General features: G+C 53.8%; 14 protein-coding genes across 14 annotated transcripts; 7 read left to right on the top strand and 7 right to left on the bottom strand.

The window, feature by feature from the left end:
• Positions 1 to 298: 298 nt before the first annotated feature.
• Positions 299 to 2,016, bottom strand: nctA (negative cofactor 2 transcription regulator complex subunit BUR6; the record flags this gene model as incomplete). Its single annotated transcript, XM_057194976.1, has 4 exons — positions 299 to 555; positions 612 to 1,087; positions 1,317 to 1,585; positions 1,675 to 2,016. The coding sequence occupies 4 exons, from the start codon at positions 2,014 to 2,016 to the stop codon at positions 299 to 301; spliced, it is 1,344 nt and encodes a 447-aa protein (XP_057056331.1).
• On the top strand, positions 1,874 to 4,724 carry N7474_003562 (RING finger protein; the record flags this gene model as incomplete). Its single annotated transcript, XM_057194977.1, has 4 exons — positions 1,874 to 2,027; positions 2,090 to 2,451; positions 2,506 to 3,725; positions 3,782 to 4,724. The coding sequence occupies 4 exons, from the start codon at positions 1,874 to 1,876 to the stop codon at positions 4,722 to 4,724; spliced, it is 2,679 nt and encodes an 892-aa protein (XP_057056332.1).
• Positions 4,725 to 5,228: 504 nt separating this feature from the next.
• Positions 5,229 to 7,450, bottom strand: N7474_003563 (coronin; the record flags this gene model as incomplete). Its single annotated transcript, XM_057194978.1, has 8 exons — positions 5,229 to 5,405; positions 5,469 to 6,177; positions 6,225 to 6,686; positions 6,738 to 6,841; positions 6,891 to 6,939; positions 7,008 to 7,150; positions 7,211 to 7,270; positions 7,436 to 7,450. 8 exons carry the CDS (start codon positions 7,448 to 7,450, stop codon positions 5,229 to 5,231), a joined length of 1,719 nt encoding a protein of 572 aa, XP_057056333.1.
• Positions 7,451 to 7,970: 520 nt separating this feature from the next.
• Positions 7,971 to 10,905, top strand: N7474_003564 (putative kinesin family protein (KlpA); the record flags this gene model as incomplete). The annotated part of the gene is made up of 5 exons (XM_057194979.1): positions 7,971 to 7,988; positions 8,040 to 8,169; positions 8,223 to 9,059; positions 9,114 to 10,678; positions 10,729 to 10,905. 5 exons carry the CDS (start codon positions 7,971 to 7,973, stop codon positions 10,903 to 10,905), a joined length of 2,727 nt encoding a protein of 908 aa, XP_057056334.1.
• A 187-nt stretch (positions 10,906 to 11,092) lies between these two features.
• On the bottom strand, positions 11,093 to 12,025 carry N7474_003565 (alpha/beta fold hydrolase; the record flags this gene model as incomplete). Its single annotated transcript, XM_057194980.1, has 1 exon — positions 11,093 to 12,025. The coding sequence occupies one exon, from the start codon at positions 12,023 to 12,025 to the stop codon at positions 11,093 to 11,095; it is 933 nt and encodes a 310-aa protein (XP_057056335.1).
• Positions 12,026 to 12,083: 58 nt separating this feature from the next.
• N7474_003566 (translation initiation factor eIF-2B subunit family protein) lies at positions 12,084 to 13,737 on the bottom strand (the record flags this gene model as incomplete). The annotated part of the gene is made up of 2 exons (XM_057194981.1): positions 12,084 to 13,557; positions 13,607 to 13,737. 2 exons carry the CDS (start codon positions 13,735 to 13,737, stop codon positions 12,084 to 12,086), a joined length of 1,605 nt encoding a protein of 534 aa, XP_057056336.1.
• A 410-nt stretch (positions 13,738 to 14,147) lies between these two features.
• Positions 14,148 to 14,727, top strand: N7474_003567 (GFA family protein; the record flags this gene model as incomplete). Its single annotated transcript, XM_057194982.1, has 4 exons — positions 14,148 to 14,255; positions 14,316 to 14,477; positions 14,528 to 14,648; positions 14,696 to 14,727. 4 exons carry the CDS (start codon positions 14,148 to 14,150, stop codon positions 14,725 to 14,727), a joined length of 423 nt encoding a protein of 140 aa, XP_057056337.1.
• A 78-nt stretch (positions 14,728 to 14,805) lies between these two features.
• N7474_003568 (phosphoribulokinase/uridine kinase family protein) lies at positions 14,806 to 15,525 on the bottom strand (the record flags this gene model as incomplete). Its single annotated transcript, XM_057194983.1, has 1 exon — positions 14,806 to 15,525. One exon carries the CDS (start codon positions 15,523 to 15,525, stop codon positions 14,806 to 14,808), a length of 720 nt encoding a protein of 239 aa, XP_057056338.1.
• Positions 15,526 to 17,067: 1,542 nt separating this feature from the next.
• N7474_003569 (uncharacterized protein) lies at positions 17,068 to 17,696 on the top strand (the record flags this gene model as incomplete). Its single annotated transcript, XM_057194984.1, has 2 exons — positions 17,068 to 17,298; positions 17,352 to 17,696. 2 exons carry the CDS (start codon positions 17,068 to 17,070, stop codon positions 17,694 to 17,696), a joined length of 576 nt encoding a protein of 191 aa, XP_057056339.1.
• A 60-nt stretch (positions 17,697 to 17,756) lies between these two features.
• Positions 17,757 to 18,184, bottom strand: N7474_003570 (Con-6 family protein; the record flags this gene model as incomplete). Its single annotated transcript, XM_057194985.1, has 3 exons — positions 17,757 to 17,847; positions 17,904 to 18,056; positions 18,108 to 18,184. 3 exons carry the CDS (start codon positions 18,182 to 18,184, stop codon positions 17,757 to 17,759), a joined length of 321 nt encoding a protein of 106 aa, XP_057056340.1.
• A 578-nt stretch (positions 18,185 to 18,762) lies between these two features.
• N7474_003571 (uncharacterized protein) lies at positions 18,763 to 19,187 on the top strand (the record flags this gene model as incomplete). Its single annotated transcript, XM_057194986.1, has 2 exons — positions 18,763 to 18,964; positions 19,015 to 19,187. The coding sequence occupies 2 exons, from the start codon at positions 18,763 to 18,765 to the stop codon at positions 19,185 to 19,187; spliced, it is 375 nt and encodes a 124-aa protein (XP_057056341.1).
• A 1,030-nt stretch (positions 19,188 to 20,217) lies between these two features.
• On the top strand, positions 20,218 to 20,397 carry N7474_003572 (uncharacterized protein; the record flags this gene model as incomplete). Its single annotated transcript, XM_057194987.1, has 1 exon — positions 20,218 to 20,397. The coding sequence occupies one exon, from the start codon at positions 20,218 to 20,220 to the stop codon at positions 20,395 to 20,397; it is 180 nt and encodes a 59-aa protein (XP_057056342.1).
• A 795-nt stretch (positions 20,398 to 21,192) lies between these two features.
• eng2 (putative GPI anchored endo-1,3(4)-beta-glucanase) lies at positions 21,193 to 22,923 on the top strand (the record flags this gene model as incomplete). Its single annotated transcript, XM_057194988.1, has 1 exon — positions 21,193 to 22,923. One exon carries the CDS (start codon positions 21,193 to 21,195, stop codon positions 22,921 to 22,923), a length of 1,731 nt encoding a protein of 576 aa, XP_057056343.1.
• Positions 22,924 to 23,216: 293 nt separating this feature from the next.
• Positions 23,217 to 26,552, bottom strand: N7474_003574 (uncharacterized protein; the record flags this gene model as incomplete). Its single annotated transcript, XM_057194989.1, has 3 exons — positions 23,217 to 25,428; positions 25,483 to 26,234; positions 26,289 to 26,552. The coding sequence occupies 3 exons, from the start codon at positions 26,550 to 26,552 to the stop codon at positions 23,217 to 23,219; spliced, it is 3,228 nt and encodes a 1,075-aa protein (XP_057056344.1).
• Positions 26,553 to 27,086: the final 534 nt, after the last annotated feature.

Raw genomic sequence — 27,086 nt, forward strand, 5'->3', positions numbered from 1 at the left:
GTACAACTTGTAGTTACATCCAAATCAATCATCACCCTGCCAATAACCATAGATCCGATGAACTGTATCGAATGCAGGACCAATACGAAGCTATTCACAAGAAACCTGTCCTCACAATATTACCATCCCCAGCCGGCCGAACGCCAGATCATAATAGCAGAGAAAAAGGAAAAAAAAAAAGAAAAGAAAAGAAAACGCAAGAGACAGATACAGGAAAATCCCGTGGAAAAGTGTGCCCAGTGCGCCTGCTCTCCAAGAATTCATCTAGCACAGTCATGAGTCGTTGCATGGGACGTCGCTAATCACTCTCCTCCTTGGGACGACGCCCGCCACGCTTCCGCCGGCCTTCGTTCTGGTCGCTGCCGTCGTCCTCGTGTTTCCGCCCAGCCGGTTGGTCGGGCACCTTGGCAATGATGTCGGCGAGGAAATCTAATACTTCGTCCTTGGCCACCGCGTGCTTCAAGTGCCAGGCCGTGACGCGTTTCGAGTTGCGCTCCTTGGCTTCATGGGCGGCTTTGGTGACCAGGGAGATCATGAAGAGCTCCAGGGCCTTGGCTGTTGTCGACGGTCAATTCGGAGCAAACATGGGACCAAAAGGGAAAATCACTTACACACTGCGATTGGCGTCACCTGGGCGACTTTGCCGACATCCTCATCGGCCTGCATGATGCGCTTGATGCGCGCCACGGGGAACTTGGTCTTGACCTCAATCCCTGCGCCTGGTTGTGGGTGTCTCTGCTCCGGCATGATGGGCGCCGCGACGGGTTCGATTGCGTATGGGGTGTGAAAGGGTTCGGGGACGGCGGCAACGGGCGCGCCGTCCGTGGTTGCCAGTCGCGACGAGCGCCGGGCCATGTCGGGATCAAAGCCGGTCAGGGGAACCGGTGGCACGTACTGCTGAGGAGTCCGGCTGGCCGAGGTCGGGCGCTGGTAGTTGGAGGAGAAGAAAGGCGAGGCGTCGTAGGAGGCGCGGTGAGCCAGCGGACTGGTCAGCGGCGCGTACTGGTCGGGCGGAGCGGTGGAGGGAGGGAATTGAAGCGAGGAGAGGTCTGGGGAGCGAGGGCGATAGTTGTTATCCTCTGTCATGCTGGGGTGGTGGTGAGTGTGAGCATCAGTAGTACAATAATCGAGTGTGTTGCAGAAGTGTACGTAGTAATCAGTGAGAGGAAGAGAAAGAAAGAAGAAAGTGGCCCGAGCTCTCCAGGGAACCACGGCCCTTTTTATCTTTCGGATCCACCATTCTTTCTTTCCTTCTTTCCCTTCGGTGCATTCTTGATGATGATGATGATAATTTACTAAAATTCACAGTGGCTAACCTCGCCGGGGCCATGTAGAGTCCCGGCTGGCCTTCACTACCATCGGTGAGACAGGACATTGCGTCCGGCCAGACCTCGCTGCTCCAAGCACACCCACCCGCCAATGATGATTCCCAGGAGTCCGGAGACACCACCCGCGGGATGATGCCACCCTCGATGGTATCGCCCGTCGGCGTCGCTGAGGGACCAAAATAACTTGATCTAATCTGAGGACTGGGGAGGGATGTTGGTGCTTGGATACCGGATCCTAGGGTTCTCTCTACCTCGATCTGTACCCAGTGACCTATGAATATCGATCTCTCTATACCTGATGGATACCTACCTAACTCCTAGAAGGGACCTCTCTCCATACATATACCCGTATCGTAGCATAAAATGGCAGGCTGTCGACAATCGGGTCTTGCAACCTCTCCCGGACCAAGGTTGTTCCGTCCCCCAAACGGCAGTCGCGTGTCTGATTCTTCTCTTCTTCGCGCTTTCTTTCCTGCTCCGCCATGTCTATGTCTGCTCTTGCCCACCGGTGAATCGCACTTCCCTTCTCAACCCTCTGAGCCGCCATGGCTGCGGCGGATGCGCCGGCTGGCTTGATGGACATTGCCACCGCCCTGACCCCGGCCGAGATTCCTTTCAAGCTGCGATGCGCCATCTGCAGCAACCTCGCCCTGAACGCTTTCCGTCTGCCGTGCTGCGACCAGTCCATCTGCGAAAGCTGTAAGTGATCATTCCCTCGCAGGACCCTGAAGCAGTCAGTCGCTGACAGACCGCGGTCCCAGGCCAATCGTCCCTCCACGATACCTGTCCCGTCTGCGCACATACGCCAGTCTCTGCGGACCTCTGCAAGCCCAACAAAGCTCTGCGGACCACCCTCAAGGCCTTCCTACGCACCGAGGAGAAGAAGAGGGAAAAGGATCGCCAGGCCACGGTCCCGCCGACGCCCGACACACCGGCAGACAGCGTCGCAGCTCCGCAAGAGACACCCACAGAGACGACAGTGACGGACCCAGCCCCGGTCTCAAAGTCTCCGGATGCGACTCAGCCGGGAGAGTCAAAATCAGAAGACACTTCGGCCGATGTGCCGCCGGCTGGCACGACAACCGAGATCGAGCCAAAGACCGAGCCAGAGCCTGCGGACCAGGTAGGATTATTGCATCCGAGTGCCTTGCGAGCTCCCAGCTAACAACTCTCACAGCTCGAACCGGCAGCTGACCAGCAGGCTACTTCTGTCCAAAATGCCGATACGGCCAATTCCGCTGAATCGAACAATCTTCCCGCTGAGGCAGATGCGCCAATCCCCCAAGATGAATCCGCCTTGGCCGGCCCGCCAAGCTTCCCACAGCAACAAAATCTCCAGTTCATGCCCCAAAACATGGTCTCCGGAGGCTTCCCCGGCATGGGCTGGAACGGGGGCGCCAATTTTGGTGCAATGAACCCATATATGGCCAACGGCATGTTCAGCTTCCCCAACGCGATGGGTACGTTCTCCCTAGACATCCCTGTCCGCCGCCAATCCACTGACTCTCTTTCTTCAGGAATGCCGATGGCGATGGACCCGATGGCCGCAAATCAGGGGATGTTCGGTGACTACGAAATGAACATGACGGGCATGATGAACATGGGGGTGAACTACAACGGGCAGGGCATGTATGGATCCTTAGGATGGGATGGCTCCCAGCAAAACAACATGTGGCACGGAGGCCAAGATAAATTTAATCCAAATGCTTTCGCAAATGGCACGGGCTCTCCCTACGGAGCTGCATTTGCCGGATCTAATATGTCTCCTTACCCTTCTAACCCGGACTTCCAGGCGGGCTATCATGGGCATGGTCGTGGTGGGTTTCGAGGCCGGGGCAGAGGCCACTTTGCTGGTGCCGGACGAGGTGGTTTTGGGGGATCGGGCCCCTTTATACAAGGTGCCCACTCACCAGGGTTCCCCAACCAGTCTTCCCCGAACGGTACCGCTCCAAGCGGGAACGATGGGCCCCATGCTGGCCCGGTATCTGGTGAAAATGCTACCGCCGAGGGCGCCGAGGATGGCCAGGAAGGAGCTGCAGCAGCAGAGGGTCCGCCGGACAATCACACTGACCAACAGCTCCAGGGGATTCCCACTATTGACAGCTTCGATCAGCCAGTTCCAATGAACCCCGGTCCGTCTGCCAACCGTATGGGATCTGGATACGGGCGAGGGGGATACATGCGCGGACCTAGCCGCGGTGGGTTTAACGGTGGTCCGATGTCTGGACCCTATCAGCCCACTAATACGCCCACGGAGCCTCGTGGTGTCGGAGTGGAAGGTGCCCCGGCTGCACCGCGAGCAATGCGACAAGGTCTCCCCAATACCAGCGTATTCCGACAGCGCGGCTTCCAAGTCCAGGGCCTGGCCGGTAGTCACTCGCGCGGACAGTCACAAGGGTAAGCATTCTGGGAACCGAAGTGCCAGCCGATATACTAACATAACATTCATGCAGGGCAAACTCGGAGGCTCTTCGCGACGACGTCCAGTCGCAATCCCCAGCCAACACCCCATCCAAACCCGTGGGATCCCGGTCTCAATCACCATCACAGAGCCAGGTCCTTCGCTCTCCTTCTCCCAGTGTGCACGACCAAGATAGCAGACGTGAAAGAAACCCCGAGCGTAGCGGCCGGACTGATCAAGATCGGCCCTCCCGATCCAGATCCCCTAAACCTTCCCGCCGGTCCTCCAAGCGAGGACACCACGAAAGTGACGGAGACGGAAAAAGCAGTCGTCGCCACCACTCGCGTCGTCATCGCAGCCGTACCGGCAGTCGCAGCCGCAGTCCGAGCCGCAATGGAGACAGTCACCATGCAGACCGTCTATCCCAAATCGCAGAAGAGCCAAAAACCAATGGACGCAGCAAACCATCTTCAGAAAAGGGCGGGCGTGATCTCGCCAGTCGGATCAGCACTGGCATGCGATCCCGTCACCGTGAGGAAGAGCGCGAGAGTGGTCGGGATCGAGAACGTCGTCGTCGGGACCGAAACCGCGATCGGGATCGTGATGCCGAAGGCGAGCGTCGTCGGGACCGTGAACGTGAGAAAGACCGTGTGCGGGAGTCTGATCGAGAACGCCCCCGCGAGCGGGACCGTAAGAGATCCCGTCGTGATCGATCTGAATCGGCCAACGCAGATGCCCACCTTTCTCGAGAACATGCCCGCCGCACCAAGCGCAGCCGCACCGACGATGGCCAAGCTCAAGACCGTCTGAACGGTTCAGCCGAACCGGAAAAGGACCCGCACACAATTGAGCGCGAGGCGCGCAATCGCGAGCGTCTTCTGCGTGAGCAGCAGCGACGTGAATTGGCCAAATCGGGCCGTCGAGACAGCCGGCCGGACCGCGTGCTGGGCGGCCGTCGCATCAACTACAAATATGAAGATGAGCTTGATCACTAGACGGTGCATTACTGGGAGGGATTTACATGGGCATAAACTGGAGTGGCTTCTTTTCCCTTTTACACATCGTTATTTCCCTGGTGAGAACGGGACCGAAAGTCCAGTAGATATGGTCTTTCCGGGCATCGGTCAGACCAGCCCGAGTAGATAGAAGATTAAATGCTTGTCCAGCTATAATTGACTTAGGGTTGCCCTGATTAATGTATAAATCTCTAGTACTGATGGGGATGATAGTATCAACGGAGCGGAGAGAGATATATATATCCCAGCGACGCCAACCCCTATTGTATACTTACCGACAAACCAGAACAAAACTACACTGCTAAGACCACAAAACAGGTTGATCCGCATGTATTGACAATTCCGCTAAGAACAATTCATGTTTATCCACATTGCGCCGGACCAGACATCGTAGATACGCAACACACGAGAGAAGTGAATCCACTCCAGCACCTCCAACCCATCGACACATAACAGTAACATAATCAAGAAGACATATACCAACTAGTTCAGCTTGCTCTTGAGCGACTCGATTTCGCCCGTCAGGATCTGCATCTGCTGGGCCTGCGCGGCAATCGTCTTGGTCTGCTCAGCAATCAGGTTCTTGATCTGTTCAATTTCCCGGTGTACGGTAGCGGCGGGCAAGCTCGATTCGCTAGCGGGGGACGAGATCGTGGGGTTCTGTGGGATAATAAATTAGCATACAATCACTTCAACATCCTGATAGGGGTATTATCCACATACAGCGACGCTTAGTTGCATCTTGGGCTCCTCTTTCGGCCGCAGAGGGCTGCTGACTCGAGGCGAGGATGACTCGGCCACGACCGGTCGAGCGGCGCGCTCAACCGGCTTAGCAACCTCTTCAAAACTGGAGGCGTCGTCATCTTCTTCAGCAGTATCGGCATCCTCCTCGTAGTCGGCAAACTTGTTCACCATTGCCGCCATCGACGCGCCTTGCTCCTTCATCGATGGAGCTGGCTTCACCACAGGGCTGGGCTCCGGCACAGGCTCCGGCTCCGGCTTCTTGGCCACCGGCTCAGGTTTCATCTCGACGGGCGTCGGTTCAGCAGGCTCCATGGAGCCCGTCGGCTTGTCCTGAGTTCCAGACACCTCCTGGATACCCTGGCCATCGTACAGGCTGGCCATGGAGATCTTGGGAGGAATCGCCTCTTTGCCAGCCAACCAGTCGGACGAGCCCATGGCCGGGGTCACACCAATCGTGGCCGGGTAGATGTCATCCTGGAAGTTCTCGGACCGACGGGGAACAATGAACGAAACGGGCTCGATGTATGTGTCGTTGACCGTCTTGTACGCCCGGGCCACTTCGTGCTCATGCATGTTCACACCGCGCTTAGGCATGAACGCGATACCACGCTGCGGGTCGGCAGACTTGTGCTCCGAAAGGAATTCGAATTTGTCATTTTCCAGCTCAAAGTAACGGATGTTACCATCGCTGCACGAATTAGTATTCGGCAGCAGAAATTGATGTGAAGCACCTACCCTCGTCCAGCCAGATACAAGCAGTTGGTACCATCGTCCCAGAAGGGCATGCATACACCGGAGATCGAGTCCAACGTTTTGAAACCATTGATGGGTTCCCGTACCGCACGGATATCCCACAGGGCCATCTGGCGGTCACTCATCTTGGAGAAGCCGGTAGTCACGATCCGGTCGCGCTCGCCCAGCCACACCGAGCGGCTGTTCTTGGCTCCCGAGTGTCCATTCGTCTCGTGTGCCGGCCGCTCCTGACGCACATCCCATATCCGCAGCTTCTTGTCTCGCGAGGTGGTGACCAGAAGTGAGCCATTAGCACTCCATGACTGGGATTGCACAATGTCGCCGACGTTCAGGGTCAACTTCGGAGCACCCGCCTCGATATCCCAGATCTTCACGGTATAGTCGCCCGAGGCCGTTGCCAGCACGTTCTCCGCCGCGGGGTTGAAAAGCACGTGGCCGATCTTTCTGCAAGGCCGTTAGCACTGCTGACGGTTGCGCATTGATGGCTGTTCTCACTTGGGGTGCCCAGTCAGCTTGCCGACAGGCGCAATGTCCTTGATATCATCCGGATCGGCATCGGAGCGGACGGTGAAGTTCTCCGGGACCCGCCAGAGCAAAACCTGGAGCTGGTCAGCTGCAGAAAGAGGCAGATTGGTTGTACGACTCTACCTTTCCGTCATCCGAGCTCGAGGCAATCAGATCATCATTGAAAGGGTTCCTGCACGGATGGTGTAAATTGCAATTTCCTCGACATCCTCCCCCAGCTTGCGCGCACTGTTTCCTTACCAGTCGGTGTCTAGGACGACCGCGGTGTGACCACGGAACAGAGGAAATCTGTCGGGCAATTTGCCACGCTCCTCCAGAGGAAGAACAGCAAAAGCGCCTCCACCGCCAGCTTCCCAATTGACTGCCAAATACTTCGGGTTGACCTAGATGTGGCGTGTGAGACGGGTGACAGGAGCGGTGGATGGGTGGGTGGCCACACGCACCTTGACCAAGTTGGTATCCCAGGCATTTTTCGAGACGCGAAGATTATCGTAGCATTGTTCCTGCAGTCGGAGTCAAACGGATGCGTTGGGCGCATAAGGATTCGGCAAGGGTGTACCTTTCGTGTCGGCCGCCCGAAAACGTGGCCTAAGACGGGCCGATTAGCCTTTTACCGTGCAGTCTGCAGGGGATTAAGGGAGAGCCATACGGTACTTGGAAGAACGTACAAACCGCCCGGACATGATGTGCGACCAGGGAATTGGAGAGGTAAAGACAAATGGGGGGAAGTGAGGGGAGCAGAAGTTGGAGGAGAGAAAGAGTCGAGTCGTGGAGACGGTGAAACGGGGGGTGCCGCTGGTGTCGGGAATGCGGTGGAGTCGAGGGCGATCCCGACGTCAGGGAGCCAGACAATGGATAGTGGGGAGGGATAGCAAGAAGAATGGAGACAATATGGAGGAAGAATATCGTACGCCCAAGGAGAGGATTGCAAGTCCAATAAGGATTTCACCGACCGAAAGAAACCCATTGCAACAAAGACCATTCGGGACATGACAGATCACGTGTACCGCTGAGTCAGCTGTTTGTTTACTCGGTCTCTCCAGAAACGAGGGCCGATCAACAACAGTCAGTGCTGCAATCAACTAACTACACTTCTCCCAACCACCATTATTGTTTCCCTCGAGGACCGTGGCTGGCCGTGAAATCCTCCTCCTCGTCCGCATCCTATACTCGCCCGTGATCTGGCGGACGACGAGTCCCACCATGGAGGATGAGAACATGGTACATAAACACATTAATCGATTGGATTGACAGGGACTGACCGGCCGACAGACACACGCAAGGGCATCTGCCCGGACGCGCATCCCCCAAGCTGGTCTCCGCGAGATGACTTCCGCCACAACTAATTCGCGCTCGGGCATTCTTCCTCCTGGCTCTATTGCCAGCAAGGCGAGCGTCTCACGTATGCAACACTCTCACACTTGCCCCTGCAACTCGAGTTACTCATCACGACAGCAGCAACCCGTCCCAAAACAGCTAATCCCACCGAAACGAAACGATCTGGCTCCGTCACTCGCCCGACCAACGGCCCGCCCAAAATGCATAATAGAGGGAACTCCTTTGCTTCGTCGACCATGTCACGACCAGGTTCAACCACCGCCCGGCCGACCAACGCATCATTCTCCGCCACCGTCGGTTATGGCGCGCGACCACCCTCCGCGGTATCTCGGCCACACTCGTCCCTGGGTGCGACCCGCAAGCACGCAATTACATCAAGCTCTCGCCCAGCAACCTCGTTGGCCACCCATGGCGAAGAGACAGGCAGTGTTCTCGGAAAGCGAAAGGGTATGCAATATTTTCCTTTGTTTCCTACCCGCACCCCCTATTGCCCATCTGAAACCCAAGAGGCACGGAGTCGCCGGGATTATGACGGGCACTCGGTCACATCCTCTGTTGATGAGGCTGGGACCTTGTGCTCTGACTTCTCTCGGTTGACAACGTATGGAGCTGTCGTCGATTCAGCGCGAAGCCCATCTCCCAGTCGTCCCAAGGATTGCCACAAACCTCCTATGCCTATGTCCAGAGTCCCTGTGCTGGAAACCCCTGTCAGACCAAGACACAACGCCCCGTCATCTTCCCCAATGCGTTCCATTAGAACACCGCAGCCACCGTCGTTTCTTCGCAAGGATTCCTCAATCCAGACTTTTGACCATGCTACAGGTGCCGAGTGGGACCAGGAATCTCGGGAGAACAATATGGAAGACCTTTTCCTAAAGATGATGACGCAATTGAACAAAACCGGACAGGAGAGCTTTGGTCTCAAAGAGACGGTGGATCTTTACAAGACCAGAAGTAAGTCAAGCTAAGTCTTGAGTGAGTGTGAGCCATTCTAATTGCTTGACGCAGTCAGCGAACTGGAAAGTTCTCGCGACGGCCTGACGGAAACCAATCTGACTTTGCGGGTGGAATTGGAATCACTGAAAACCCAGCTCAGTACCGCCGAGAACGCATTGAAAGATGCACGACGAGAGCATGAAATAGCCGTGGATGATCTCGACCGCCGCCATCGCATTGAAATGGAGTCGATCAAGCAGGATGGCAAGAAGGACTCGGAAATACTGAGTGCCCGACATCAAGAGGAGATCCGGGAGCTGAAAAGGCAGTTTGAACGGAATATCGAGGATGAGAAAGCTGCCCGCGTCCGGGAACTGGGCCAGCTCTCAACGCAGTCTGCGATGGATACCCAAAAGACACAGATCGAATTGGAGAAGAAGGATCGTGAACTCACCTCTTTGGAGAAGGACATCCATGCCATGAAACTTGATCTCGAACGCGAGCGGAAGAGCACCCAGGACCTCCGCCAAAACTTGGATATAGCAAGTAGCAACAGCCTCACATTAGAGTCTTCGCTGCGGGCCCTCAAGGCACGTATCGAATTCCTAGAGGGTGGACGGGAGGAACAATCCGAGGCCTTTGAGCGATGCAACCAGCAGATGATGGATGCATTGGCGGAGACTGATGCCATCAAGGAAAAGCTACGCAAAGAGGAGACCATGCGGCGCAAGCTTCACAACCAGGTGCAGGAACTCAAAGGCAACATCCGCGTGTTCTGCCGTGTTCGTCCATCGGTGAACGGCGAACCAGAGTCTGATGTTACCCCGATGCAGTTCCCCGACCAGTCGGACGACGCCAAAGAGATCAATGTCCTAGGCCCGGAAGAGAAGAGCAGTCTCGGTACGATTTCGCGCAAAAACAACACGTTCTCCTTTGACCGTGTGTTCGGCCCGTCAACCCAGAATGGTGAAATTTTCGATGAGATCAGCCAGCTGGTCCAGAGCGCGCTAGATGGCTACAACGTTTGTATTTTCTGTTATGGTCAGACTGGCAGTGGCAAGACATTCACCATGTCCTCACTGGACGGTATGATTCCCCGTGCCGTTCACCAGATCTACGACACCGCGCAAGGCTTGGAGGAAAAAGGCTGGCGGTACACTATGGCGGGCAACTTTGTCGAGGTCTACAACGAGAACCTCAACGACCTTCTGGGTAATCCAGAGGAGCTCGACAAGAAGAAGCACGAAATCCGTCATGACATGCAGCGTGGTAAGACTACCATCACCGACATTAACACCGTGCACCTCGACTCCCCTGAGATGGTCGAGTCCATCCTCAAACAGGCGGCGGCCAACCGGTCCGTAGCGGCTACTAAGGCCAACGAGCGTTCATCGCGATCCCACTCCGTCTTCATTCTCAAACTGATTGGTGAGAACCATATCACCGGTGAACGCAGTGAAGGGACTCTCAATTTGGTCGATCTGGCGGGTAGTGAGCGCCTGAGCCACAGCGGTGCTACAGGTGATCGTCTGAAGGAGACGCAGAACATCAACCGCAGCCTCAGCTCCCTTGGCGATGTGATCGCCGCCCTAGGCCAGGGCAAGGATGGTGGACACATCCCCTACCGAAACAGCAAGGTATGTTCCTGCACTTGTCTTTTGTGAGTCTCGTATTAACGACCACCTAGCTCACCTACCTACTCCAATTTTCGCTGGGAGGGAACTCCAAGACGCTCATGTTCGTCATGGTTAGCCCACTCCAGGACCACTTGTCGGAGACCTTGACCAGCTTGAAATTCGCGACCAAGGTGTACAATACCCACATCGGCACGGCCAAGCGTCAGGCCCGTGTCCGAGACACTTGAATTATGATGATACCTCTTTCTTCTCTTCTGCATATACTGCTCTTTTTTTCTTATGGGTAGAGGTCTTTTGACGAGCCTGTCCTCTACCCTCGGTGTTTGGGTTATTTGTTTGGTTTCGTGAGGAAGATCCTCCTCCGGTTCTGTTGATTGTGTGATTTACTGTACGGCCCTGATGAACCTGGTTGAATCAATCCACAGTAGCCGGCTCTTGACTTTCCAGTTTTCCTTGGATAAACCCCCGGATATCAGCCAGTGTGCGCTCCTTCTGCTCAATCCAGGGGAAATGGCCACACGCATCGTAGAGAATGGCCTGCGAGTCTGCGATGCCCTCCTTCGACCGCTCTGCAATCTTCATCCCACAGATCAGGTCGTCACGGCCAAAGATCATCAGTGTCTTTGCGCGGACATTAGGTAGCCGGTCCATCATTTGCATTGGACTCTCCAAGCTCTCATCGCACCGTCCTTGGTTCTGATAACACCACACGGACATGGGCTGGTCTCCAACATCCCGTATAAGCTCGTCTACATACTGTTGCGGATCAAAAAAATACAGCGGCCACAGCCCATTCACCGATGCAGTGAATTCCTCATCTGTTTCGGTCCGACGATGCAATAGATTCTTCCAGGCTCCCTGATACCGCGGGTCGTGCCGTGTAGACTCGCGCTGCAGCTGGCTCCGGTCCCGGAAGCCCACCACTTGGTGGTTCAGCAGGATCAGCCGCTGGACGCGGTCCGGATACATCTCTGCGTAGCCCAAAGCGATGGCACCGCCGTTGGAATGGCCTAGCAGGACGGGATACTGGTCAAGACCCAGGTGAGAGCGCAGGTCGTCGAGGTCCGAGGCCATGTCTGGCATTGTGCGCATCTGGCTTCCATCTCGCGGTCGCGATGATCCTGCTGTGCCGCGCGGATGAAAGAACACCACGGTGAAGCTGGGCGAGGACTCCCATAGATCGGAGAGGCCGCGTTGGAGGTACTGTGATCCGAGACCCCAGCCGGGGCATTGGACTACGACCAGATGATTGGGTAATGTGGATGGCTGGCGGACGACATATTCTAAAGTCAAGCCCTTGGCTGGGACAGTGAAGGAGTGGGTGCCGGGATGAAGGGGAGACGACATGGATGGATGCAAGAGGGAAGTGGGAGTTGTCAGGGTTTGCGTCACACTTAGTACAGATCTATGTACCTTCACCATCAATCGATCGATCCACTCCACCGCCAAAATACCGATCGGCCATTTGCTTCACCTGCTGCGCCTGTCTTTGGATGGCTGCTACGTCTAGAGTACCTTCTTCGCTAACATAACCATCGATCAGAGGTGCGGGCACCCACTCGAACGAGGTGTTTTTCACCCAATGTTTGGCCTCTCCTTCGAATGTCTTCGCGCCCTTGGTGCTCCCAGTGATCCAAGAACGAATTACCTCATGGGGGTCGCCCTCTTCCGAGCGATGCTCGTCCACCGCGCCGGGCTCAGCCACCTTCTCCAATTCACTGAAAATAAGTACTTTGGAGTTGGGAGAGACGTGCTTCGCGCTGAGCACCGCCGGCAAGGACCCGGTCTTGTTGCTGATCCATCCGGAGTCAGAAATTCGGTCTGCGCCTAGCAGCACAAAGTCAATATTATGGGACGCGAGAGCGGCAGATGCGTCAGTGTAAACCGTCAATTTAAGATCTCGGTCCCCCGGCGCTGGAAACTTGGACTGGAATTCGGCGGCAAGGGCTGCGGCCATGCTGACGCCTTCGTAAAGCGGTCGTGATTCCAGGATCCGTAGATCTAGCGTAGAAATGGGAAACGAGGCATAGGCGTCCACGATACTATCTCGAATGGTCGAACTTGCGGAGAGAGTGAGAATGGACAGTGCCTGCTGGGGTTCGGACATGAAGTGGTCGCGAAGATATGCCGCAAAGGACTGCTGGATGCGGGTGGGCATCATCTTGCGCTGCTCTATGTGGTGGTCGACTGCAGCAAGCAGTCGATCTCGCCGAAGCTCAGGATTGAGATCCTGATCCAGGACATGCTCCATATCGGCCAAAACCCGTAACAACGCATTCATAGTGGCTGCACCCATGCTCTCCCGGCCGTTCTTCCAGAGATGCCACGCCACCAGGCGCGCAGTTACCCACCATTGGGCTTCGCCCGCACCGTGCAGCTGCACCAGTACATCTCGGAAGATCCGCAGTGCAATGGAGGTCAACTCGTGGGACCCGCTCTGGCGGTCCGTCTGCAATTGGTGCAGGCCGGCGTTGAGTGCTTTGCTGGCGCCTTCAGGCACATCGCCCTCAAACCAAACGCGTCGCAGGCTCTCATGCAGATGCGGCACGCCGCCAAATTGGTCGTCATCCTTCACCGTTGCAGGATCTTGCCACTCCCATCCTTCATGCTCCCAGTTAATGCGGATGGCCTCTTCTCCTCGGCCCCCCTCAGCGGGGCCTTTGAGACGGAATGCAAACGGGTGGATGGTCCACCGCCGTCCAACGGATGGGTCACTGAAAGAATACGGATTTCCCTGCCGCCACAGGTCCACGTCGCGTATGGTTAAGGAGGTCTCTTCGGAGAGTTCACGCCATGCGGCGGCAAGCGGTGTCTCGCCAGCTTCGATGCTGCCTGAGATGGCGGCGAGATGATTGCTACCAGTAGACCCTCGCGTTAGCCTGCGCGACAGTGCATTGACGACCAAACAACATGTACAGAGACGCTCACCGATACGTTCTCACTTTGTCACTGCGCCGGAACAAGGCGACCAGTGGCTTCGAATCATCGGGACAAGAGAAGATGAAGGAGGAGACGACAGATCGCTGTTGGAGCCCGGGCTGATGCTGCTGGGTCGCCATGGGATCGGATGATGTTTGGGGGAAGGACACGCGCGAGGCTCATTCCATGGTCGCAAGAGTCCGCGAGAGTCGTGTCGGTGGTTAGAATAATATTGGAGTTACGTCACGGTCTGTGCGTCGATATAAGTCGTAATTCGTGCAATTGAATCATGTGGAGGAAGAGTGGAATCTATATAGTTCCAATCTCATAGATCGATGTCTCTGTTACGCGCACCCCCACACTGATCTAATCCGCAACTACATAGTCTCCCCCTCTAGGATTGTTATATTAGTCAGGTCTCTACTCGATTCAGGATTCGTTTCCCGCAATCCGGACTGTCATCTCGACAAGTGACGTCATCATATCTCGAGGATCTTGCCGAGATGGCTGTGAGCCCAACTCGACTTCACATTCGGACCAAAGAAACAAAATGCCCACGTATCCCGGATCGTGCTTCTGTCGCAAAATACAGTACGAGCTGCGTCTGGCCTCTCCTGACGACGCCCGCACCTCGCTTTGCCATTGCCGCAACTGCAAGGTAGGTCCATAGATTACAACAAAGCATGTCGCAGGGCTCTAACGCATCGCAATCAAACAGAAAGCTTTCGGAACAAATTATGGTCTCACAGCCAAGGTCCCCAAGGAATCCTTCCACTTGACAACAGGCAAACCAAAGGAGCATGAGGCGGATAATGGCTCCGGAGTCGTGATTCATCGAGAATTCTGCGACAACTGTGGAAGCTTCATCCTGGAATACGGGGTTTGTTGCCTTGACCTCGTTGATATGTCTCTGGACTGACTTGCGAACAGACTGCCGCTAAAGATCACTTCCGCTATATCTGTGTCGGCTCTCTCGATGACCCCGAGGCATTACCGCCCAAGGGCGAGTTCTTCTGCCAATCACGGGCGAGCTGGATGCCGGAAGTCCCAAGTGAGTGCTGCTATGTTGATATGTAAAACAAGGCTAATCCCCGGTAGATATATTTCACAAGCAGGCGATCAAGGAGTAAAATGGGATGGACGAAAATGGTTTTCCCGGAAGAGAGAAAGAAACAGATCAAACGCCGCATTGAGGGCATTTGTACTTCCTATTTCGAATTCGCTACCGTAATGCTCTTCACTATCATATCCGGAGCCAGCAGCTTGTCACGGATGGCAAGGCCATTCAAATAATCATTGCTATCCACTCGACGAAACCCATCCTCCAGCGTCTTCTCAATACCTGCATGGACATGACGCTTGGCCGTTCGCTCCCGTGCCTCCAGTAGATCCGTCTCCACGAAGACGCGGTAGTCCACTAGATCAGCCAGCTCTCGCCACCCGGGCTCATCGAGAAGCAGGTAATTTCCTTCAATGATGACGAGAGAGGTGTCGGGCGTGATAGTAAACCCGTCCTCAACGGGGTCTTTGGCCTGATGGTCAAAGGTCGGGACTCGAATCTCGTCTGCTGCCGACCAGGTCTCCGAATATGGGACTGCCAAGGGCGTATGGTCCGCCCATTCGCGGAGTCGATACACAAAAGACACGAAACGGGTAACGTCGAATGTCCATGGTGCACCACGGCGGATGTGCGCCTCCTCGGGGTTGGGCAGTTGGTCTAAAGCTGCCCGGGATAGGTGGAAGCCGTCCATGGAGAGCAGGGCTGCCCGTGTGTTGGGAGAATCATTGAGTTGGCGTACCGCTGCTTCTGCGGTGGTAGTTTTGCCTGAACCGGGGACTCCAGCAATGGCTACCAGGAAGCGCTGCTTGGGGTGGGCAGTAGCCTGACGTCGGATTGCGTCCACTAGGCGGCGGTACTCAGACTGCATCTGTAGATGATAGTTAGGATCGTGACAGACATTTGGGAGCGGCAAGACAGACCTTCGGATCAATTGAACATCAATAGAGATTTTGTGTGGATATAATTGTCAATCGGAGTCGATGTCTCTACCACAGCATATTCCGCAACAGTGCACTCCGTTAGCCACAGAAAAGGGTATTCCCAGGCAGTGGAATGGAAAGTCCATCCCATAGAAGCTCTATCTATAAACAAAGGGGTGGAGCAGATGTCGGCTCACAGTGCTCCGACCAAAGCACCATGCCCACACCGCATTTTTCGTAGACATCTGTGGACTTTAGGGCTGGTAGACAAATGTGAGGGATATCCCCATGTTCTTGCTCTTGCAATCGGCCTGAGGCGTGGGGGGTTGAGGCTGGTGTCGTTGGTCATTCACGCCGAATCGCCTGAATGCGCCGGATCTACAGTACTAAGTGAGTGATGGCTGAGCATAGAAAACTTTGATAGACCAAAATCACACGGATCTAATGGCTCGATTAATCTTCACATTGACCGCTGTTCGCTGCACTACCGCGCTCAAAAGCATAGGGAAAACATGGATTGTTGAGGGAAGAAATGCACACAAGGAAGTTCATTGCATCGTCAAGACACTCATTCATAGATCGGACATTCACCTGGTCGCATTGGCAATATGGCGGTCTACCGATGGCTCTAGCCCCGTCGCCTGACCGCGCTTGGGCTTGATCTTGGGTGTCACATAAAAACAGAAGAATCTGCTGCTGCCAGCAGTGCGAACACTGGGGGTGGGCTTGGTCGCAGGGAACATGCCATTCACGGCAGGCTTTGCAGTCCGTGGCACTGTTTGCGCGGTTCGGAGCGCGTCGAGGAGGATCACGAGTGACTTGTGGATCTTCAAACGCGGTGCCCCGCCATCCAGACCACAACCATTGACAAATGTGCCCACAAATCCCCTGGGCCACGGCAGTGGACACGGGTGCTGAGACAGACGTATAGGTGTTGTGGCTTGGGTCGGTCGGAGACTGGCGGTTGACCGGGTAGACCCTTAGCGATCTATAGAGTGGATCAGTAGTGGAAGAATTATTAATAGACCGAAGGCACTATACTCAGAGCCATTCATCCTAAGAGATGAGACGAGAGATGATGGGAAATGGTGAATAGAGACACGGTCGGTAGAATAAATAGGCAAGGGCAGACTGGATGAAGCAAACAAACAAAAAATAAAAAACAAGGTTCACAGACTGCAGCAAGCAGGCAAACCCATCCCGTAGGTGGACTGCCCGCCCGCGAATCAACAGCCACCACACACATCCATACATTATGCCTGGAACTCCATCTCCGGGCGGCGTCAGATGGCCCGATCTCCAGGTTGCACAGATCGGAATGTGATTCCATCAGCTGCGATACAGTGGATGTAAGTATAGCAGGTCAGGTGGAACGTCATGATGGCTTCAAACTCCATGTGGTGAGATATAGCTAAACTACCTACCTGGGTTTAGGTTAGGACAGCGGAGCTAACACGTATACTCGACCCATCAATACTCAACCCATCAAGATGGTTCGAATCACCGATGCCATTGCCAAAGACCACCGACTACTCGAATCCTACTACGAGACAATCCTCAGCGCCAAGGATGCCGATGAGCGGACTCGCTTCCAAAACCAGTTTACCTGGGAGCTAGCTCGACACTCGGTAGCCGAGGAGCTGGTGGTCTATCCGGCGATGGCGAAATACCTGCGCAACGGCGATCAGCCAGTCGACAAGGACCGGCAGGAACATCAGACAGTCAGGGAGTGTGATCAGGTTGAAGGTCAGACACGACGCTAACTCGGTCGTAGCTCAAAGAACGCCTCAAAGTTTTCCAGGACTTGAACTGCTCTGATCCGCGTTTCGTTCCCACGATCACCATGCTGATGGATGACCTCTCCAAGCACATCCACGACGAAGAGACCATGGATCTGGTCAAGCTAGAGGGAGCCATCACAGAAGAGGAGAGCAATCAGCTGGCCAAGTCGGTCCGCCGCACCAAAATCTTTGTACCATCCCGAGCACACCCCGAAGCACCGGACAGGCTGCCGTTCGAGACGGCAGTGGGGCTCCTGGTGGCTCCATTCGACCACCTACTTGATATCTTGCGTAAGTGGCCGGATGATGTGTTCTATCCAAATCCGTCCATGGATTAGGAACAAAAACCCGAATCAAATCATATTCTATCACTTCATATACAACGGTCTATTCTAAATCTACTCCTCGGGGGCCTGCTGGCTCAGCTTGTCAAGCTTCTTCGCAGAGCCTTGCTTGCCTCGTTCAGTATTACGAGCGTTGCTTTGAGCACTGAATCTCTGTCGTCAACATCGATAACTAGAACAGATGTTCGTGAAAGGGCTTACGCTTTCAAACCACCAGCCACACGGTTGGGGTCTTTGTTGCGATCCCGGACATTGTATAGCTCCTGCCGTGGGTTATCCCAGCCGAGCTCGTTGTTCAGCACCTCCGAGGCATGCTGCTTGGCCTCGTTGGATACCCTGGGATTTTTCAAAGTTCTAGAGAATAGCTTAGTTTGATGATCAAGCATGATGCGACCTCGTACTCACGCCTTATAGCCGCGCATGGCATTCACTCGGTCCTCCGTGGAGGCATCGACCTCAGTATTTTCCCGCGAGTTCGACATGATGGTAGTGATGCGCGATGACAACAATATCAAGAGCTGAAATGTGTTGCTTGTTTGTTTTTATTTGTTTTTTGGTAGGATCACAAAGGGCCGTAGTTGCAAAATTGAAAATTCCTGTTGGGTCTTGACGGATGATCAAGGCACACCTCATGAAAAAGCACGGGATTATAGCCTCATCGACCCAAGCCATGCATCATGACAGCGTCAAAAGAGGCAAATGAAATTGCCGTCGACGACATATCTGATGGCGAATCCTCAGGCCTAGAAAGTCGAGAACTCTATCGAATTATCTCTTGATGATTGCATTGGCAGTTGAGCACCCGGGTGCCAAAATAGAAATTCGCCCACGCGGAACTACCAGCCGGTTGATGTCAAGCTTGCATCAAGTGGTACCAGCGGGAATCCGAAGCATGGCAGCCGTAAATAAATATCGGTCTGGCATCCCGGATGATCGGCTCTGTCGGGTCATTGTCACATCACGGCTGTGAATTTGACACCTTACTATCAGCTTTTATTCTGAGGTTTCATTTCTACCAAAACACTTACCCAGGTCAAAGGTTTCTATCTTGACCGCAAAAATGTCCAACCGCGTTGAAAGAGAGGCCGAAGACAACTACGAGGCCGAGAACGACGCCGCCCCCATTCCGGACGAGATTGTGGACGATACGTACCTGGGCGAGACAAATCCGAACCTGACGAATCAGGTTCCTGTCCAAGCCGACGAGGATGATTATGAAGATCCCATGCAGCCGCCGTATGCTAACACTGATGAGCAGCTCGGTAAGTGGTTGCAAGGTGGTATAAAGCAACAAACATTGACTTCTGGTTAGCGGACGACGACAACGAGGCGATCGACCAGTCCAATATCCTCAAAGGAGATCGATTGCGCCACGGAAAGCCCCGATCTACGAATAGGTATAGTGAGGGTCCTAATGAGGACGATCTGCCTTCAGATATCCGTGATGGTCTGTCCGGTGTCTCGGGCTTGAAGCGGCTGTCATAGACTCAAACACCGACCCTGGACTTTGATTTGGAATTGCGGTAAAGCATTTAGAATATAATGTATGTCTAGGCCTCCTAGTCTATAAAATTTGTGCGTCTTGATTTTGAGTCTCGAAAATTGTAAGAGCTTGGTCAATATAAATTAGTGATTGGGTAACTATTTCGGTGCCGTACGGATTTCGGCAGTGAGCCAGTGCTCATGATGTTACTCAGAGAAATTTATTACCAACGACGGCCAGAGAGAGAAAGAAAGAAGGACCAAAGCCTCGATCGAGTATACCACAGTATAGCCTGTCAACAAGCTCATTCACTGCCGAAGGTCACCCGCGCGCACAGACCAGGCGCACGGGCCATAGCCGAGCATCAAGGGACCCCGTGATGAGAGGACTCGAATATGTAGTTCAGCATCATGATGGAAGCCAGCGAGAAGGGCATAAGCTTCCTGATGTATATATATACATAAGCATAGAAAAGCGACGGGATATTAGAGACGGATGAATGGATGGATGGATGGATGGATGGATGGATGGATGGATGGATGGATGGATGGAGTTGTTGAAGAGGGTAGAAGAAGGAAGAAGGAAGAGTTGGGCCGGTTCGGCGGGGAGGAGGGTGGCTCTATAGTTCCAGACGGAAAGTGCTCTCCTGGAATCCAGGCATCGGCAGATATCAAAAGTATCCAGGCATTATTACAACTGCACATGCGTCCTTTGAGCGTGATCGGGTCACCCTTCGCCTTGGTGCAGCTTCAGAAATTGGTTGGGAGTGAAGTGATGCCTGGAATTGCGTTGTAGATGATTTAATATGGATCGGTGTGGAAGCGCTTGCTAAAGGTGAAGAGCAAAAATAAGTAAGGGGCTGACAACTGCGAGTCGAGGGCTGATTATATGTCCTAAGAGAGCGGCAACGTGATGAAAAGGTGATCAAGAGCCAGGCTATGGGTTATATACTTACAGAATTAGATGGAGATGTGCGAGAGTGGGAGAAGCGCTCCCAGTCTGGTACTCCAAGGTTTCCAAGCCCCATTTCCAATGGCAGTGGAGTTCAACGAGGGTAGCTCCAATATCACCTGGGGCATTCTCGGTGGTCTCTTGGTGCAAATCATGTTCTTTGGCTTCATGATTACGTCCATGGTTTTTGAGACGCGCATCCGCCGGAACCGTCGCGTGCTTCGGACGACCTGGCCCACGTCTGGCACCAACACATGGTAGCCCGCTACGCCACCCGTGCTCTAATTTTACTTCGGTCGGTGGTACGGGTGGTAGAGTATTTGCAGAGATACGAGGGATATCTCCTGCGACACGAGGTCTTTCCCTACGTTTTCTATGCCCTTCTGATGCTGACGGCGAAGGAGTGTTGCAACAATATACCCACCCCGGCGAGATCAATTGCATTCTGGGATGGGGGGACAAAAACTGGGAGAAAGTGTTCCAGACGCGGCGGTCGGTATCTCGGTCCGCAATGGTGATGGATGAGATGGCGTAGAGGCCCAGTGGATCAAGGGTAGAACGCAAATTGTACTGTGGTCAATAATTCTTTCGTCCGTTCCGTTCAATCGTCAGCGGTCGCTCTCTTCAGGTATCAGGTATGGTTGGCGGGTGGGTACAGCAGGAATGTGAGCTGGACTGGAAGCCGACCAAGATGAAGGAAGAATAATACGCACGTTCGTCCTTGCTTTCCACTGGCTTGTGGTGCAAGTTGCCTATTGGCACCGTCGAGGCGCCGGGTATCCTGTGTAGTGAAGAATGGAGTCGTGTCGTGGATTCCTGCGCCGAGAATGCTGTTGTCAATGGACAATAACAACATTCAGCGGATGGACCAGACCTGACCGGACCATCGCGCTTCCCTCTGCTATGGACACCACATTCCTTCCCTTCGTTCCTCCTTTCGTTTCTCCCTGATTGTCTTTGGTTCATCCTTTCGACTGACTGCTCTCGCTGAACTACAGACTGCGTATAGTCGCTTTTCGGACCAAAGTCCCTGAGCCTTCCTCCGTCTTGGGCAAGATGTTTTCTCCCTGGCTCTCACTCAGTGCTGGCTCGCTGATCCTACCCCTGTTGGCATCTCCCGTCACGGCCAACGAGTCGAGTGCCGCCGCCTATCAGCTGGTGGAACGTTGGCAGGCCGACAACTTCCTGGAGTATTTCAACTTCCACGTTGGACAAGACCCGACCAACGGCTATGTCAACTATCTGGACCAAGCCAGCGCACAGGATGCCGGCCTGGTCAAAGTCACCGACAGCGGCACCCTGTACCTAGGGGTCGACCACACCACCAAACTCAGCCCGGGTGGGAAAGGCCGCGATTCCGTGCGCATCGGGACCAAGAAGTATTATGACCAAAGTCTGGTCATTGCCGACATCGCGCACATGCCGGGAAGCATCTGCGGGAGCTGGCCTGCGTTCTGGTCCGTGGGCATGGAATGGCCACAGGATGGTGAGATCGATATCATTGAGGGCGTGAACCTGCAGGAACATAATGAGATTGTGATGCACACAAGCGGTACCTGCAGTCTGACAGACCAGGGCATGACCGGTGTGGTCAATGCCACAGGCTGTGGAGCGGACCTGGGACCCGTAGGCTGCGTCGTCGAAGGCCACAAGGGCAGCTATGGCACCTCGTTCAATCGACAGGGTGGCGGTGTGTACGCCATGGAGTGGACTGCCGATTTCCTGAAGATTTGGTTCTTCCCTCGGCGCTCCATCCCGTCCTCCATCTCCAGCGGACAGCCCGATGTCACCGAGTTTGGCACCCCGATGGCGCTGGTGCAGGAAGGGTGTGACGTGGCTAACAGCTTCAAGTCCCAGTCGTTCGTGTTTGATGTCACCTTCTGTGGTGACTGGGCGGGCGGCGTGTTTGGCCAGTCGGGCTGCCCCATGTCCAGTTCGGATCCCGTGCAGAGCTGCATCAACTATGTTGCTCAGAACCCATCCGCCTTCGAGCAGTCGTACTGGGAGATCAACTCTATACAGATCTACCAAACTAGCGTGAATGGCCCGGCTTCGAACTCTACGACAACCCATGCTCCTGCCACGACTCACACGACGGCCGAGCCTTCTGTTGCGGAAACCCAATCGGTTACTTCCGCCCACGAGGGTGCCACGACTGTGCATTCGGCAGTTACTACTTCTTCAACTGAGGCCAAACCGACGTCGGTAAAGTCTATGCACCACGAGACCGTTGAGAAGGCTCTGGCTACTACCGGTGTCAAAAAGGCACCTGCTACTTTGTACGTGACGAATTTTGTGACTTCGACCAAAACTGTTTGCACCGACACCGTCACCGCGAATGGAGCTGAGATGACCAAAGATCTGTCTAATGGTGAGAACTTGAAACCGGCCGGCTCCTCGAACACAGCCACTCGTGTCGAGACAGTCGTTGAGCCACAGAACACGGCAATGTCTACCCAAGCCCACGGCGTTAATGGAAAGAGCGCGACCTCAAACGCTGCATCCAACGATCATTCTGCGCCTGGAAAAGACTCTGTCAATTCGGTTACTTTACACAAGCCAACAGAGATTGAGAATTTATCTCCTGCAACCAGTGCACCCGGCCTCCTACCGTCTTTACGACCTTCTCGCAGTTCGGTGCCTCTCATCCCTCATCCTGACGCTTCCACACATAGTCCCAGTTCTTCACCCACTGGTGTCAGCGCTGTGTTTACCGGCGCTGCTCACAAGGCGACTGGAAATGTCCTTGGAGCTATCCTTGCTTTTGTTCTCGCCCTTTTGGTCTGATGTCTCTATTCTCTCCATGTAAACCTAGGTCTTTGAGCCCAGTTATGGAGTTCTGTTGTATAATTGGCCTTTCCTTGACTGTTGTTCATAGACGTGTTTGTATTTCGGCTCGTTGTATCCTGTTTTTGTGTCGGCGAGAACACCGTGTGCTTCTGACTGATTGTGTTTCATTTGATAACATTAGGTAGTTGATGAATAAAAAAAGTCTTCAATCCACAAAGGCAGCGACACCCATTGATCTATTTACAGCAACGGCCACATCGTCGCCGGCTTAATGGCTATATGCATTGCCCTCAAACAACCCACCGCTCCAGCCAATCTCGGGCATAACAATTTAAAATCCCGTCCTCAATAATCTTTAACCGACCATTTCGTAAAGTAACACTGTCCCGCTCGGCTTTCTCAGTGATAAATCTCTTAGGGCACAGCCGTTGTGATCGCCTCTCCCCATGCATAGCCGCATAGTGACCGATCAACTTGACAGCAGGGTTGACGTTCTCCTCTCCTCTTGTCTCGCTCTCGCGAAGCATCGCCAGCCATTCCTCAAAGGACACCGTGTCGAACCGAAATCCAGCGCATCTCAGCGATGAGAGTAATGATGCCCAGGAAAATTCGCGCGGGTTGGACACGTTATAGATGGAGTCATCAACGTACGCAACGGTCGCCGAATTCGACGCCATATTTGTCCCATAGTCGCAAGTCGGAGCGGCGCAAGCATTTGCCAGCTCAACAATCGTCAAGGCCAGTGTATCCACTGGGAGCCATGAGCAGGTCTGCTCTAAGGCTGGGAGGGCCTGGACCGTCAACGCCGATCGAATCATGAGTGGGAGTGCTTCGGCGTCGTTCCACAGGCCTTTCTTCGAATGACCGGATACTTGGCCAATTCGGAGAGAAAAGGCTCTCGCTCCGGATTGCCGTGCAATGCTGGTGATCTTCTCTCCTACGAGTTTGGACTGTCCGTAGCCCATATGAAGGGCGCTTCCAAGATCTTGCGTTGGGGCCTCTTGGACTTCAGCGCAGGAGGATCCAAGAGCTGTGGAGATTGATGAGCAGAATATCATAACGGCCGGTTCGGGTCGCCGAACAGACAGAGAAAATTGGATCAGGTTGTAGATCCCGCGGATATGTGGCTCGAACTGGGTAAGGGGAAGATTGAAGTTTACCGGCCATGCTGTGTGGATGATCTGAGACACAGAATCTTGCATGCGGCTCATGATGTGCTCATGAAGCCCAAGATTTGGCTCGTCAAGGGAGCAAGTCAACGAGATAATCTTCTCTTTCTGTTCAGGCAAAGCATCCAGATTCTTCTCCGCTAAAGCCTGCAAGACAGCTTCTTGCGGCAATGAACGCCGAGTGAGACAGAAAATTGTCGATACAGAATCATCCTTGAGAAGTTCGAATAGCGTGTGTGCACCAATAGAACCTGTGGCTCCCGTCAAAACCTTGGAGATGTTAGTGCAGGTCAATAGGAGCATGTATATATAGAAACCTACCACGCTCTTTCCACTTGAAGTGATCGCTCGGCGTGGCAAATGCTTTCGAAATGCTGAGTATTTGCTGATAAGTTCAGCCATCACTGTCGTGGTTTTCTTAGAAGTGACACTTCCACCAATCTGCAGAGCGCAAATGTACGTTGCCAACCCTGATACGCTGCCAGCCTCGAAAACCACATTCTGTCCCAGACTTTTAGCCGACGCAATATTGAAATGGCGAAGGATCAAGCGTCGAAGGTGTATCGCTTTCAAACTGTCCACTCCCTCTAAGAAGAAATTGGCGTCTACGCCCGTGAGGTGAATTCCAAGGTCCTTGCTGCAGAGCTCCATCAGATAGGACTGCGTTCCGGTAAGGTCGAGTGTCATTCCCCCATCTGCTGCGCTTTGGACTTCCGTGTACATGCCGTTGATGAGATCATTGTATTGAGAGTATATCTGGGCACGGATCATAGATCCCTTGTCTGTTCGAGGAAACTCGGATGTGGAAGGCAAAGTGGCAATCATATCGCGAGAGATCTGTGAGAATTGCTCTGACCGGGCGTTGGCTTCTTCGACCACCGACCAGATTGTGTCAATATATTCACGTTCCGATAGGTGTGTAGATTGATCAGCTCGCAGGATCAAAAGCCCCGGGATTGCCTTCCCGACTCCAACAACAATTGCTTCATAGATCAGAGGATGCTGTTTGACGTAGCCTTCTATCGGAAGTGGCAGAATCTTCTCGCCAGTGACAAGGGTAATACAATCATCCAATCTCGACACATACTTCCATCGGTGTGGAATTGTTGGGTGTGGGGTGAAAACATCCCTTGAATGAAAAGAACCTGGGGGCTCGTTGGAGTTGGAAGTAGTCAACGCTGGATGACCAGCCAGGTAAACGCACTCGTAGAGCGACATGCCGAGGGGCTTCATCCAGATGTATGGCCTGATGTTGTCAAAAAAATTTAAATAGTTCCAGGCGATATCACCCTTGGGGCGTGATATTGATTCAGCAACTAGCCCGGCCTCTGTCCTAGAGGACTTGTCAGCTGTTTTCAGTGTATAATCTAGGGTATGATTAACGCACAGTCCAAAGGAACCACCAAATTGCACACCCTGGCTCACTAGGCAGTCCCCCAGCTCGTCTGGACATGGCGCGCCTCCATAAGTAACCAGATGACATTTACGCAAGGCAGAAATTCCGCGAGGGCTGTCGACCAGCAACTGCAGCATGTACGGAACAGCAGCCACAGACTCGGGTCGTGCTGCCTCCAGAGCAGCAACCACTGATTCAGCGGTCAAAGGTAATGCGGCGTTCCACAAGTAAGCCGTCTTCTTCATCCACATTGCCTGCAACGCTGTAGAAAGGCCATGGAGGTGGTACCAGGGTAGTGAATTGAAGGATGTCAGGCCAGGACCTCGTAGAGGATGGGTCATCAAAGCTCGGTGACTGAGAAAGAGAGGTTTGGGGGTTCCTGTTGATCCAGAGGAATGTAGAATAAGGGCGATCCTGTTGCACTGGGCCTCGGAGTTGCGATTACGGTGTAGAATGAGAACCAAAGTTTCCTCAGTGTCGAGATTGCTTTTGGAAAGCATTGGACGACAACTGACGAGCTTTTTCTGAAGGATGTCGCCAATTGTGGCACGGATGCTGAGAGTATTCCCGTAGATAATTGTCTCACAGCCGACGGTATCGAGCAGAGCCACGCACGCATCCCCACATAGCCTTGGTGAGAGCATCATGACGGTGTAGCCTAATCGACTGAGGGCGAAAAATGTAATCACCATGCTGATGTCGGATGGTGCGAGAACTGCGACAATTGAGCCATTGCCCTTAGGCTGCGAAGGGTTAGCCCGCGTAATCCAAGTTAAATGATTCAGATGCTTACTTACAGGCTGAAAGCCATCATTCATTAAGCAGGTGACCGCCTTGTCTATCATGTTGTCCATATCCCGTCCAGTGTAGTATTCGTATGTGGCGGTCGCGGTGTCCGTATTTGAACAGGGATACGCGAGGATGGGATGCTGAACCATGTCTGCCGCCCGCAGTCGAATCAAGTCATCAAGTACATGGAGCTGCCCAAATTGTTGGATCAAGGCATCTGTGGTACTTGACGAGGTCGCCTGTACAATCTGGCCACCGCGTTGAATACCCATGATGAAGTCGATGACAGAAAGATTGGGAAGGGACAAGAGTATGCGGCCTTTATTTGTGAAATAGAGTGTCCCGAAGATATTTAAGCCCTTCTGTGGACGTCGGCCAACCCACGAAACGAAGTGCCATTCGTGTTTTGGTTCTATGCACTAATGCGTTCGGGATAGTCGGGAGCGTACAGGTCTTCCGCCCTGGGCTATTAACTTCAAGTCGCGACAAACTGTTTTTGTGTTCATTCAAGATGGCTTTTGACAGATCCGCGGGTGGTGCCAGCTCAGACCACTAGTGTTGGTTGTAGATTGTAAACGGTCGACCAGCAGCAAGCGCAACGGAGGGTGTCGCCCTGCTCGGAAATAGCCTTATGCAAACAGACCAATGCGGTATGGACAGAAAGTTCCCCGACGGATAAGAGTCGTTGAGATATTTTCCCCGATGCAGGTGCAAACAACTTGGCAAACCGGATTGCTTCCCCAGACATGGGGGCTTGCCGCTCGGTTGCCAGGACAAAGACTCTGGAGCTGTGTTTGTCAAGCACT

Source organism: Penicillium riverlandense (genome assembly GCF_028828495.1).
Source record: "Penicillium riverlandense strain IBT 135883 chromosome Unknown utg000002l_segment0_segment0, whole genome shotgun sequence".
NCBI classification, from domain to species: Eukaryota; Fungi; Ascomycota; class Eurotiomycetes; order Eurotiales; family Aspergillaceae; genus Penicillium; species Penicillium riverlandense.